Source organism: Musa acuminata, chromosome BXJ2-11 (assembly GCF_036884655.1).
Source record: "Musa acuminata AAA Group cultivar baxijiao chromosome BXJ2-11, Cavendish_Baxijiao_AAA, whole genome shotgun sequence".
NCBI lineage: Eukaryota > Viridiplantae > Streptophyta > Magnoliopsida > Zingiberales > Musaceae > Musa > Musa acuminata.
In genome coordinates, this window is record NC_088348.1 from 6,740,779 (window position 1) to 6,755,825 (window position 15,047).

At 39.0% G+C, this 15,047-nt stretch overlaps 1 protein-coding gene across 1 annotated transcript; it reads left to right on the plus strand.

Moving 5' to 3' along the window:
• The first annotated feature begins 4,869 nt into the window (after window positions 1-4,869).
• Window positions 4,870-14,521, plus strand: LOC135627502 (probable DNA helicase MCM8). Its single transcript, XM_065133627.1, has 18 exons — window positions 4,870-5,089; window positions 5,764-5,904; window positions 5,993-6,110; window positions 6,201-6,423; window positions 6,512-6,675; window positions 7,489-7,749; window positions 8,996-9,091; window positions 9,236-9,388; window positions 9,633-9,703; window positions 9,798-9,916; window positions 11,736-11,865; window positions 12,061-12,112; window positions 12,184-12,340; window positions 12,427-12,601; window positions 13,234-13,404; window positions 13,493-13,606; window positions 14,123-14,191; window positions 14,281-14,521. Exons 1-17 carry the CDS (start codon window positions 4,904-4,906, stop codon window positions 14,171-14,173), a joined length of 2,382 nt encoding a protein of 793 aa, XP_064989699.1. The 5' UTR covers window positions 4,870-4,903; the 3' UTR covers window positions 14,174-14,191; window positions 14,281-14,521.
• Window positions 14,522-15,047: the final 526 nt, after the last annotated feature.

The following is a 15,047-nucleotide window of genomic DNA, read 5'->3' on the forward strand; positions in this document are numbered from 1 at the left end:
ACATCTTTTACCAATAAAACTAATATGACTGTTTGCATTACAAGAAATGTCACAGTACTAAAGATTAAACTAAAATTATAGAGGCATGCTTTCTTAGCTAGAACATCCGAAAAGCTCTAAGAAGCATGCTCAAGGTATGCCTCAGTACAGCTTATAAGCCTCATCTAATGCAAGAACCAAAACTTAGTTCAGTGAGCTTTATGCCTCAGGTGTTTCTAATAAGTCTGATTGTCACAGTCATTACTCTTTGCCACAACTAAATAAATGTTATGACAGAAAGCTGCTCAGTATGAGGCAAGTATATTGTCAATTATAAAGAAGCAGGTGATTTGAGTTGACCTGGCAGATATCTATCCACCAAAATTATCAGACCAAAACCTCTACCATGCTACTTGACACTTCCCTTTTTAGGTCTATTACCTTTGTACAATTATTGCCACCATTGCTATTGTTGATTACACACTTACTACTGCTTCATCATCCTTATCATTGTCATTGTACAATCATACTTGTTTGTCTATACTATCAGCATTGACGGTAACCGCTCTTGTCGCGATCTCTTGTGCATCTTCTTGTGCTTATTTGAGACCATTGCCTCCATCACTATGTATTAATTGGTCCTTTGGAGGACCTCAGGTACCATCATCTGTCGCCTCTTAACCAATGACTAGAAAAGGCGAGAGGCCCTGAGCTCCATAATGAAGGCTCGAATCACGAGTGACGAACGTGCTTCTTGCATGCCATAGATTTCGTTAGTGAATTAAGTGACGAAATTAAAAAGTGTCGCTTCCTCTCCTTACCTAAGTCTGAATAGCATCGTTGCCAATGGCCTCGAGCGTATATTCTCGAAGAAGTACATCCCGAACTCTTTTGCAAGCTGAGCAAATGAGTAGACCAAGAGTGGCTTCAAGCGAGTGTATCATTCTCGTGTCAGGTCTCTTAACGTTGTTGGGAAGGCATGACATGCATCTGAAGTATCATACAATGACATTTGGACATTAAAAGTAATAGTATGCTCTATCATTGGTACTGTCGTTAAAGGGCTCCAGCAATAGGATGCAAAAGTTTATTGGGATTGGTTCCTCCTAGATGTTCTAAGTGAATAGGGATCGACCTAAGGTGGGATCAGTTGGACTCTTCCCTATGGACTGTTGAAACTCCCATCACATCTCATCTAAGTGTTGGTCAATTTGTTGTAACCGGACCTTTAGAGAGTCATCCATCGAATCCATTGATTGAGTCTTAGATTTGGGTAGAGCTGAACGAAGGTGCGGTGGTGCATTGAACTCCACAATTGGGGAGTAGGGCTCTCCTTTGGTTGGCAATTCTATAAGCCTGGGGCGATCCTAAAATGTTGGCATCACATTGGTCGGGGGGATCTCGATGGGTGTCGATACTAGTGCAGTTAAGGTGTCGACCGTGGCTAAGATAATGATGTCACTTGTTGGGTTAGCTAAGGTGAGAACGGGGTGATAGCATGTATCATGCTAGTAAGTGTCTACACTAGAGAGATGAGATTTAGAAATATCTTAGCGGATACGAGTAGGTAGCTTGAGTTCATCACTAAAAGTGAGAGACTTGGGCCATTGAACAAATACTAGTACCTCACCGACATTTACATCAAAGTGGACGCATCCACATGTGAGAAGAATATCAGTTGTCTCCCTAATTAAAAATATTATAGGTTAGAAGCAGGACCTCCTCATTAGAGCATTTGTTGAGAGGATTAGCGAATGAACATTCTAGCACTGAAATGTTAAGGTAAATCATTATTAACGTTCTAGTCCAAGGTTCTTTTTGATATTAGTTTTTCTCAAAAAAAAAGAGTTCTCGCGTTGGGATTTCCTTTTATATTTGGTCTTGGAGGGGACAACTTGTAACATCTTCAATGTCCCTCCCTTACATTTTACCCATGTGGGCGATAAGAGGGAGACAAATTTTTATCCATATGAGGAAATGAGAGGAGATTGACTTAGACCTTTTTCTTTCACGATGACTTTTATGTGATGCTTATGTGTGATCGTTAACATATTCTGTATCATATAATTTAAGTAATATGCTAACATACCATGTGATTTAGAGAGACGATAAAAGAGAACGACAAATAATATCAATTAATTGAGGTCTTTTTGGTTGACAGAATTACCTATGTTTATAGATGATGTAACAGGGCGGTCAAGTGTGCAGCCCAATATGATACAAACTCTAAATTTAAACAGACTTGGGTAAGGGAGTGGCCCTCCAATCTGCTCTTTTTGTTAGGCACTGATGCAATAATGGGTGGATTCCACACCTGATATAGTAAATAATATATTTAAAAAAAATGATATGTTATTGGCCAAACATTTGTTGTTACGTTAAACGGGAAAGATGCAAAATTCTAACTGATTATTAATTAATTATAAACATTTACTTATTTTTACCCTAATTTGAAAGTTCGGTGCGATTTCGTAGAAACTCGTTCTCCCGCTCGATGCCTTCAAGTCGCCCATCAACAAACTCCCAACAGAGTCACTGGAGAAGGATCCGATCACCACAATGGCCTCCCTCGAGCAGCCACCTCCCGCTTCGGTCCACGTCGACGCCGCCGGCGCCTCTTCCTCTTCCCCAACCCCGCCGCACCCCCGCCGCATCCCCTCGTGGCGCCACTCCCGGAGGCTCCGCATCGAGATCGACCTCCACCTGCCGCGGTGCGGTCTCCGCCCCAGCAAGGTCCTGATCCACTCCTTCTGGATCTCCCTTGTTGGTCTCTTCCTCATCCGCCTCTCCACCGCCGTCACGACGGCCACCGAAGTCAGGGTCTTCTCCATCGCTGGCGCTGTCGCCGCCTTCCTCCCCTGGCTCCTCCTCTTTCTCTCCTCCTCCGCCATCACCGTCCTCCTCGAGACCGGCGTCTGCGACCTCACCTGGATCTTCTCCGGCTCGGGGGGCGGTCCGCCAGGAGGGGAGCCTCGCCTCGTTTCCGGCCATGGCGACGACGATCGGGACGGCGAGGGCATTGGCGGAGGCGAAACTAGCTATGCGATCGTGTCATCTACCATGGGGACCGACGCGTCGACGTTCTCCACTACGCAAAGAGAGACAAGCCTCGTGGGCATCGGCGGAGGCGAAGCGAGCTATGGGATTGTGCCGTGTACCATGGGGACCGACGCGTCGACGTCCTCCACTACGCAAAGAGAACCAAGCCTCGTCTCCTGCCAATGTGACGGTGACCGCGACGACGAGGGCGAGGGCAGCGGCGGAGGCGAAGCGAGATATGGGATTGTTTCGTATACCACAGGGACCGAGGCGTCGTCGTCCTCCGGTACGCGAAGCGAGCCGCGGCTCGTCTCCGGTCCGGGTGACGAGGACCGTGACGACGAGGGCGAGGGCAGCGGCGGAGGCGAAGCGAGCTATGGGATTAGCTCCTCTTCCGCGGGGAGCGAGGCATCAACCTCTTCCGCGACGCCTCCAGCGGTGCTGCCAGAGTCCGTGGAGTCGGCGCCGCCGGTCTGATCCCTTGCGCCAGCGAGCTCAGTGAGACTTGTCTCCATTTTTTTTTGGGTTTTTAATCGCTTCAATAATATAATTTTTAATTATTCTTCATTGGCATTTCTACTTGCCACGTCTATATTTTTATAGGAGATTTATGCATTAGAACATTTCGTTAAATATTTAGTAAGCTGCTTGGCATTGTAAATTCCTTAACACCATGAGCAGATTAGTAGTTATAGAATTTAGTTTGTATTTCTTAAAACTATGACAGCAGATTTTTGCTGTCATAGGGGTTTTGCAAATTTCTAGCAAATTGATTCAACATATGAATTAATTGAATATATATATATATATTAATATTAATATTAATATTATGAATATGATGTGGATAGGATTTGAATACAAGACTTTTGGTTATGAAATCGATTTAAATTAAATCTCAACCGCCCATTCTATTAAAAAAAAATTATTTGAAGTACCAGACGAACGGTCAGGATTTAGAGGGAAAGTGAAATGGACGGTAGTGAAGATTCTTTTGTTCTCTCTAACAAACTGGATGATGCTGTGTCGCCGATCCAATCCCGAATTGCATAGAAAATGAATTATCGGGTATGGATCTTTTCATTTAACCCGAACCCAATCGAGATGAAAGCAATACAATAGTGTCAACCGAATCGGGCTATCGGTTTTTCGGGTCCAAACGCGTATCCACGATTTCGCGATGACAGGTTCAAATCCAAAGGAGCACGTTCGTTATATCGCCATAAAGACAAGGGTAACTTGGGACTTTGGCCCTCTCTCTAAGTTGGCCTTCGAGAGCGATCAAAACCTACAAATTAGTGGATATTGTTAATATCTTAATCCGTTTGTGGATAATAAAAATATTATAAGGATCAATAAAAATTATTTACAAAAAAATAAAGATGAAAAGTTTTGATCTTAGAAGTCCAATAAAATAAATAAAATCAGTTAATTCTCGGATATATATAACAAAAAAAAATCTTTCACTAATACTTGACTGATATTTCTCAACACATATTGGCACTTAAGAACATATTATGACTCTAATATCATTAGCACTTTTTTACTTATATCATCTACAGGGATTGTGTGTATAAATAGGATTTCTGAAATTAATGTTTTAATTTTTTGTTAAAAAACATTTTCAAGGATAAGCATTTGCTATTGTCATGCTGCTTATAAATAATTCTTAGTCAGTCCCCACAGAAGAAATTAGATCCGGACCCGAAACCTCAAGCGGGTTATATTTGAGACGGTTCGGGTTTGAATCGGATCCTGCTTGTAACCGATCGGATCCGGGTAATCGGGTTCTTGGTGTCATCCTCATAAATAATTACTCAATTTCAAGCAGCTTGTATCCCCTTCGCGCTCCCTCTTTTCTCCTCTCTCTCTCTCGATCCCTACCGCGATGTTTGCCGAGGGCGGAGAGAGGGGCGTTCCGGGTGGCCGCCCCCTGGATCTGAGTGCGGCGTCGAGGATTTGGCCCAACTATTTCCCGCAGGTGGAGTTCGCCTTGGAGGATCGCAAGGTCAAGCTCGTCGCGTTGCTTGCTGATTTCTTCTGCACACCCCAGGCCGATCCTTTCCTTTCTCAGGTCCTGAGATCGTATTATCCCTGGTTTCTTCTTTGACTTAGGGTTTCTTGCTCTGGGTTCTTAGGTGTCAGTACTAATCTCTAATGGTAAATGATCTACGGTGTGGAAGTTCGTTTACTGGGTAAGGTTAGTCGGTGGTAAATTGCGGGTGGTGCAGAAGTAAGAGATCACACAGTTTGAACTCAAGTCGTGATGCTTATCCCGAGAGCAAAATAAGCTATGATGAGTGCAATCTGTCCTGGATGCGTATACCGAAGATAAGGTCTGTCACTATGAATATATGGATCGGAATGCGTGGGAATTAGTGCCACTGAAAAAAGTTGGAGAAATTGATCTTTGTCATTTTGTTTTGCCCCCAGGAAAATAGTTTCGTTAGGTTGTAGGCTCTGATTGAATGGTTTGCTTCCAACGTTGATGATTGTATTTGCGTTATTGACTGCGCAAGCTACAGGTAGATTGCGTTGAGATTGACCTAATATTGAAGTCCTTGGAGAATGGGAACCACAGGGCATATGATTTCAATTTTTGATCCGTTGTTTTATGTTATTTATGTTGTGTCTTTCATATTTTGACCCAGTGGTCAACTTAATGTCTTTACTGAAAGAACTGGATGATGCCCTCTTTTGAATTTTCTACCTTAATTTCCACATTAACAGCTTTCTTTTTTGAAGCAGGTGCAAGATGATTGTGGCAACTTCTTTCTCCCCATTGACATGCAGCATTTCCAGAAGGCATGTGGAGTTGATGAATATTATGCCGTTTTGGAGGAAGCACCTAAGGAAGCTCTGTCATGCATGGGTGCTGCAGTTCACATGGTACGTCTCATAAAATCATCTAACTTTATTTGTTCTACTTTTATATTGTTATCCATACGTTTACCACCAGTTGTTAGACCGTGAACAGGTTCTCTCAACAAAGAAGATTAATTATCATTTGGAGGACGCAGAGAAAATAAACATTAGGCTATATAACCACCCTGATTCAATGATCACTTTAAAGAACTTGAAAGCTGCATATATAGGTTGTGTTTTATGTTTCTGACTATTTTCCCCCTTGGCCAGCCATAATTTTAGTGCACAAAGATTGAGGTCTTTACATTATTGTTTGACAGGGAAGCTAGTTTCAGTGCGTGGTTCTGTTGTCAAGGTCAGCACAACCAGACCTTTGGTTCTGCAGATGGAATTTGCATGTGGAAAGTGTGGAACTGTTATTGCGCGTGTATTCCCTGATGGAAAGTTTTCTCCTCCAGTAGCTTGCAGCATCCATGGATGCAGGAGCAGAACTTTTATGCCAAATAGATCTACTGCAAAACTGATAGATTTTCAGAAAATAAGGTATGCCTTTTTTCTCTCAATTGGAAGTTACAGTTTTATCTTATGCAGCTGCAAACTGAAATGTTGATGTTATCTTTTCCCTTGTCAGAGTCCAGGAACTTCTTAAATCTGAAAATCATGAAGAGGGTCGGGTGCCTCGAACTGTTGAGTGTGAATTGGCTGAGGATCTTGTTGATTCTTGCATTCCTGGTGATGTTATAACAGTTACTGGAATTATAAAAGTAATTAATAATTACATGGACATTGGAGGAGGTATAGTATTTGCCTGCCGCTATGCTCCTAGAAATTGACTGTCCCATTCATGTTTTCGCTTTTGGAATTATACTCGGCAATCATCTCATATGATATAGGATATAGTGATAGATATAAATTAAACTGATTGATTGGAACCAAATGTTAAAAGAGAATTTGTTGAAACATTATTAAACAACATGATTATATTTGTATTATAACATTTTGTAAAAAATGATTTCTGTTGTAATATTTTTGATCCTTGTGACTGATTTAATTTGGAAACTTAGTGTAGTAGAAGAGATCAATGAGTTTGTAGAAGTTCAATAATGAAACTTCTAAGCTAAAATTTTATGTGATCGATCTCACAACACTGTTCTCCTTTGAACAAAAACATGCAGCTCTGTGGCTGGTGCTTCCATCTTGCCCTCTGATTCTTAGTGTGTGCAGTTGAGATGGTTTCTGCTTGGACTGCTTGCGTACTTCAAGAAGTAAAACCATCACTACAACCTTATTGTTCCATGAATTATTGCATAATTTTGCATATTCCAAGTGACATTTATACACAAATTGTGTTTAACACTGAATTCTTGTTTTCATGTGTTTTCCTAAAATTCTTAATGACTGCTATTGTATTTGCTGGATATGACATGGTAATTTCGTGACATAATAACTTTTTATATATCATCTTGTGCTATGTGGCTCATTTTCTTAAGAATTTGGAAATTACACTCTTCTTTCTTTCTCTCTTGGGAAGCAAGAGAAGCAATATATTATTTGTTTCTTCATGTTTTGGTGTAGATTGAAATAAAGTGAACTTCTGCAATTTTCCAGGAAGGTCCAAAAACAAGAATCAGGGGCTGTATTATCTATATCTGGAAGCAGTTTCTGTTAGAAACTCAAAATCTCAGAGTACTGAGGATGTTCGTGTAACTAATTCTGAAAGTGGAGCTTATATGCTGTTTGATTTTTTTTCTTTTTCACCCAGAGATCTTGAATTTATTGTGAAATTCTCTGAGGAGCATGGTTCTGACATATTCCGTCAGATAGTTCATTCTTTCTGCCCCTCTATCTATGGGCATGAACTTGTGAAAGGTATGCTTATTTTCATTGACGATATGTGCTGTTATGCGGAATTATTCTAATGCAACCTTTTCTACTAAAAGATTCTTTAAAGTCTTATCTTTGTCAGTATTTATTGACAGATTATTACATTCTATAATGGTTACTTATCCTAACTTCCATTGACATTACCAATTATTATTATTATTATTATTTTTGACAGTGATGCATTTTTTGTCATTTATTTTTTGACCAACTGATCATGCGGTCATGGAGACAAGAAAAGAAATCAAGAGAAAATACCATTTTTATTTGAAAGATACCAAAAGAAAGAAAACCTGGTTAAAATTTCTTTAGCATGTTAAAAGAAATCCTTTCCACAGGATCTAAATTTCAGATAATATGAATATATCACACAGTTCAGGCATTTTTCCTCCATCATCATTGAAAAAGAGTGCAACCACCACCAATAATACACCATCATCTCTAGGTCACTTTGATTGGCAACAACAAACCCAGTTGTTCAGTCTTCTCATTTCTCAGGTGCAGGAAAAAAATGCTTTATTTATTGCCCTGTTTCCTTTTCTCAGTAACTGAATTATTTTACATCTTTTACCAATAAAACTAATATGACTGTTTGCATTACAAGAAATGTCACAGTACTAAAGATTAAACTAAAATTATAGAGGCATGCTTTCTTAGCTAGAACATCCGAAAAGCTCTAAGAAGCATGCTCAAGGTATGCCTCAGTACAGCTTATAAGCCTCATCTAATGCAAGAACCAAAACTTAGTTCAGTGAGCTTTATGCCTCAGGTGTTTCTAATAAGTCTGATTGTCACAGTCATTACTCTTTGCCACAACTAAATAAATGTTATGACAGAAAGCTGCTCAGTATGAGGCAAGTATATTGTCAATTATAAAGAAGCAGGTGATTTGAGTTGACCTGGCAGATATCTATCCACCAAAATTATCAGACCAAAACCTCTACCATGCTACTTGACACTTCCCTTTTTAGGTCTATTACCTTTGTACAATTATTGCCACCATTGCTATTGTTGATTACACACTTACTACTGCTTCATCATCCTTATCATTGTCATTGTACAATCATACTTGTTTGTCTATACTATCAGCATTAAATTTTTAAATTTGTCCTAAAATGAAAATGTGTTCCATTGGCCATACCTGGTGATTACTTATTTCTGATTTAATTTAGTGGGAATTTGCATCTACAAGGGATTACTGTGCTTTCGTTGATAAGTTTGATCCTCTCTGTAGCTGGCATTGTGCTTGCACTGTTTGGGGGGGTGCAAAAGCATTCGGTGGATCAAAACAAGGTCCCAGTTCGAGGAGATATTCATGTCATTATTGTTGGTAATTGCAATCTACACTTTGTTTACTGAATTCTTTCTGGCTTGTCTGTTTTGTAAATTTACTGCTAATTTGCAGCTTGTGGATTTATCATTGTATTTTGGCATAAAACACTTGTTTATATAGGCTTTATCATCTTTGTTGTAGGTGATCCTGGATTAGGTAAGAGCCAACTCCTGCAAGCAGCAGCAGCAGTTTCCCCTCGAGGCATCTATGTTTGTGGCAATGCAACTACTAATGCTGGCCTAACTGTTGCTGTCGTTAAAGATCCTATGACAAGTGATTATGCATTTGAGGCTGGTATACATGAACTTTTGGCATATTTTCGGTGTTAACTTTTATATATCTATTTCCATGTTCCATTTGTCATTAATATCTCTGTGAGGCTGCAAGAAAACTACATTTCCAGCCTTCTTTTAATATAACCTTCAGTTTAAGTAATCATTACAAAAGGCAGCTGTCATATATGCAGGTGCATGTGCACTTGTATTCATATGTTGTATACTATATATCTTGATGATTAGCATTGATGGGTCTACCACAGGTGCCATGGTTCTTGCTGATCGTGGGTTATGCTGTATTGATGAGTTTGATAAAATGTCTGCGGAACATCAGGTACGATGATAGTTATATGATGATCCATGAAAAGGTGCCTTCATCGTTGGGCTTATGAAGAATTTGGAAATCCTAATTGAATTCAGTTTCTTAGGCTTTACTGGAAGCCATGGAACAACAATGTGTCTCTGTTGCAAAGGCTGGATTGGTGGCAAGTTTGTCAGCTCGTACCTCTGTTTTAGCAGCAGCAAATCCTGTTGGCGGTCATTATAAGCAAGTTTCTCCCAGTTGCTTCTTCAGACCTTTTAGATTATTGTCCTAGGAAATTTCATTCATGTGCCTCAATAGTGATATATCATGTGTGAGCTTCTATCTAATGCTCAAATGAAACTTCTCTTATTCTAGTTACGCAAGTCAAAGGAAATGTTAGTTACTAAGAATAGTGTCCTACGATTTCCTAGCTACAGAAACTCTTCATTATGAAGTCTACTGTTCCTTTCAAATGGAAAAGAAGAGAATGATATCACTGTTAATGTTTCTGGTTGCCCGTGGACAAGTGTGAATATGCTCAGACCAAAATTTGATTTTCGAAAGGAAAATTAAATTAAGGCATAATGTTGATGGAATATATTTTCAGGAAAGACCTAGGGATACATGTTATGACGACAGCACACTGGATGTGAGAAAAAAGTAGTGTTTTGTTGTAAGGGATAAATTAAGTTGTATAACCAATTCTTCTGGATCTTTTGATGATTGTAGGTTTTGTTTTTGTTTATTCATAGACGTCCTGGGGTTTAAATTATAGAAGGGTTTTTCATGTATAACACTCATTTTGCTGTGAAATCATAGAAAATCCCCTCTTTATTTATATCTGGAACTCAACATGACTTTTACATAATTATATCTTGAATATCTCTTTGTTTTGTATGCTATATTTAGATTTGGAACTCAAGTACTTGAACTACCCTTGTCTGTCTCTTTTGCTCTTAACCTTCGCCTCTATATTGTTCTTGATAGTGGTAGTTCTTGAGGATAAGAGGCCAATAATGACAAAGATAGTGATGGCAATGGTGCTGAATTTGGGGACTGTGGTTGTGATTGACAAGGATGGACAAACCATAAAACCACAGTGCTGTGGAGTGACAAATGGGTGGAGCTGGGTGGAGCATGGTGAGGAAGGTAACGTGGTAGGTGCAGTTTGTGACATGGCAATAATCATGGTTTCAAAATGGAGCAATGACGCCATGAATGTGAATGATGGAGAAGGCGGGGGGGGGGGGGGGGGAGGAGGAGGAGATGGTGGCGGTGGCTGTGATGGCGACAATGTGATGAGTTTAAGTGAAAGAAAAGGTGGTGGTAGTGGTGAACACAGGAAAAGGAGCTGGTCTCAATTTGGTATAGCATAGGGATAGCAGCAAGTTGAGTGGGTGAGGATTGTTTCATAATTATGTTTCAGATTTATGTACAAGTATATTACAAAGAAAGGGTATTTTCCAAGACAATATGAGTTATTTGTGGATTAGGTGCATGGGAGTTTTATGTAATTTTGGGACAATGCAGGGCTTATATGTGAAATCCCTTAAGAAAACGTAAACTTTTGAGTAAAGATGGCATCTTGTTAGAGAAACTTGTTATAATTTAATTGCTTCAAGCTTATCTGTCAATAAATGATATAATGTTCCAGATTGTGTTTGTTTTTTTAACAATCGTTAGAAATTCTACCTTAGTTGCAATAACATTGATCAAATAAGACAATGTAATGGAAGCAGTCTTTTTTTCTATGATTATAGCAACATTAATGCACTAGAAAATGTCCAAATTTTACTCAAGAATCAATTGTCCATATTTCTCATATTATTGATACTTTTTCCTCATAAAATTCTTTATCGTTATCTTCACTTTCGTAAACTGCAGTATTGTCATGAATCGCTTCAATTGTTTTGGGTTTCTTTTAATTCAGGACTACAAAAGTATCTTATTTTTCCAATGGTTTGCCTTCTCAAATTTGCTTGAACTTACTATTTTAAGTTATTGCATTGTTGGTCTGTCATCTATTTGAGCAGCTTTCATTTGTTATCAATAATCATTGCAGCCGGGCAAAAACTGTCAATGAAAATATAAGAATGAGTGCTGCTCTCCTCTCACGATTCGATTTGGTTTTCATTTTACTGGACAAACCAGATGAGCTGCTGGATAAGCGTGTCTCTGACCATATAATGGCAGTAAGTCACCATACTGATTGTAATTGCTGTGGGGCTCTGTTGTATGTGCACCATCAGATAACGTTCTTCATTTTTGTAAGCATAAGGATGACATGAAATATACTACCATCAAAATTTATGTACCTATTTTTCATATGAGAGAGCTGATCCATATCTTTGTTAGATATTTGATAGATTTTAAATCTCATATTGCAGCTTCATACAAGGAATTCAGAGCATTTGTTTTCTACCAAGAAGCAACGCACAGGTACTATCTCTCTTTTGTTTATTAAAAAAGTTGAAGTTCATGTGACAAAAAAATTAATATAGCTTACGCAGCTATGCAACCTGACAAGAACATGGAGGTAGGTGTTCGTATTGGTTCATTGGGTTCAAGGTTGAGACTGGACCCGGTGAAAGACAAGGACTTTGTTCCCCTTCCTGGTCCTCTTATTCGCAAGTATATTGCTTATGCAAGAAACTTCATCTCCCCTAGGTAATTAATTTATGTTAAAGGTTGTGTCACTTGTGATAATTTTTGTGTGTTGCTGTCAATGAGCCTTGTTTCTTCTTTTTTGTAAGGATGTCTAGACCAGCAGCTGAGATTTTGCAGAAATTTTATCTGCAACTTAGAGATAATAGTACTTCAGCTGATGGCACACCTATCACTGCAAGGCAGTTGGAAAGCCTAGTGAGGCTTGCAGAGGCTCGTGCTCGATTGGATCTCAGAGAAGAAATTACCGTTGAAGATGCAATGGTAGTCTTCTGAACTGTTTGTCCTCGTGAACTCTTATATTTATGTTCAGTGCATGTCATGCATGTTATTAACTAACTCGATTTATGGTCTTTTTCGAATTGTGGCTGATTAGACATCAGGAAGGAGTAACATACTATAAAGGGCATTTGAATACACGAAACTTGATATATCCTATCAGAAATAAAAAGGCAGATAAATCATCTTCGGAAGCATTAATTTTCTACTTTGTCTTCATCAATTATTAATTACAATAACAGGTTCATTTTAGGCCCTCGATTAGAGGGCTAGCCTTGGTATCACAAGAAGATTACTCCTTTGCAATCTAGGTGGCCAGGGCTTGGGTTATGGAATTGGTTTCTTGGCTTGTAAATTAAGACAGCATTTATTGACCCTTTCTAAATATTGCTTTTGCGGGTGTCTTATGTACTATGCCACCCTTTTCTTTGTGTCTTCTCTGGATGTTACATGAGTTTCTAATTATCAAAAGTTGGTTAAGTGTACTGTTACCATGCAGCAATTTGTTGGTGTCCAAATAGATACAGTTGGTAGCAGAATTTTTGTTCTGCCGCAGATATTGCTTTGTTATCAGAAATTCATTAAATTATCATTATGCCACTTCATGTGGTTGGCAGGACGTGGTCGAGATAATGAAAGAATCCTTGTATGATAAATATGTTGATGAGCGTGGTTTTGTCGATTTTGCACGAAGTGGTGGGATGAGTCAACAGAAGGAGGCAAAAAGATTCCTGGGTGCTCTTCACAAACAGTCCGAGTTGCAGCAAAAAGATTGCTTCTCAATTTCTGTAAGCAGCATAATCCTTTGATTGCATAAAATGTGGATGGTCCTCATTTCTCTTAATTCATGACAATACCTTTTATTTGTTTTCTCAGGAGATATACAGCTTGGCAGACAAAATCAGTTTGCGGGTTCCAGATATAGATACATTTGTGGAAAATTTGAACAGTGTAGGATATCTGCTTAAAAAAGGACCTAAGATGTATCAGGTAATTCCATTGCGACTTCATGATTTATAAAGTGGATAAAGAAAAAAAAATATTTAATGGACATAATAGCAGTAGTTGCTTTTGAAGTCAGTGTAAAGCAAAGTGTCGGCAGAATGAGACAAGCATACAAGGGTAGTTGTAATTTAAGATGAGAAACTAATCCCATTAATGGAATATCCTGCGAGTAGTGACTAGTATTCTGAAATTTGAACAAGACTTCACTGTAATTCGATAAGAGAAGAAAGATAATTTTTAGATGCTGGGTCATATAGAGTGAAGGTTTGCTCATATAGAGAGACCTCTCATGCCTACACTCTCATCATTCTATTTTTCGCTTATCTCCCTTACTTACCATTGGTGATTTTCTCAGCACCACCATGTGGTGGCCATTAGCAAGAAGGCAAAATCATAGGATTAGCAAAACCTACAGGTCTTGAAACAGCCTGTATATTTATAATTTTCAGTATGTTTGAGCTCATGAATACTTTATTTTAGTCAAGAAACATTTCTGTGCAGGTTTTGTCTTCGTCATACTCTCACAGTCAGTCAACAAGATCAAGATGCTAATAGTTGCTTGAACATTTAGTAAGTCTCACCTATCATGCTCGTTGAAAGTCTGTTTTGTGCATGCAGTAGCAGTTTACTAATCGAAGCATCTTATGTTCCACCAATAGGATTGTGGTAAAAGAGTTTCAAAGAGGACAGGTCTACCGATATATTGCCAGGTTTGACAAAGCTATTCTTCTGTTATTATTGGCTATGCATTCATGGGTAATAGAATCATTGGCTTTTGTCAATTTTGAGTTATATGTGATCATCGTACCACATATTTGTTATCTTTTACAAATGATGTTTCTTGTTTGTCTCATGGTATATAAAGATCATTCAAGAACTTCACATTCTTTTTTGTTGATCTCCTGCAGTGCAAGGAATACAATATTAGCTTGCTGAAAGTGTATTCTGCGCATCACAGTTGATAGGGCTTAGCTTAGCCAAATTTACTCATTCATGCTTTTCTGTTCAATTCTCCATCGTAAGTGTATTCTGCTGCTCGTTTTTGCATGAAAGATCTGTATTTTTCTTCTCCACCCCACCCAAAAAAAACTTCTTGATTATTTCCATCGTTAAGACTTCTACCATCATCCATCTAAACCCATATAAACCTGAACACAAAAAGAAATGTCATGATTCAGCAAGCTTCAAGAAGCTGATTTCATTTCTTTTTTCTCTCTGGGTTGTCATAACATTACCACTATTTATATTCCTTTTCTCTTTATCCATCGTCACTCATCACCATTACAATAGCCAAAACCATCTCCACTTCTGGACAGAGAGAGAGAGAGAGAGAGAGAGAGAGAGAGAGGTTTTCCTTTGGCAGCTCATCTATAGTAATAATGAAATTTATATGGCTATCGTGCCATGTGACTATGCTCGGCACTGC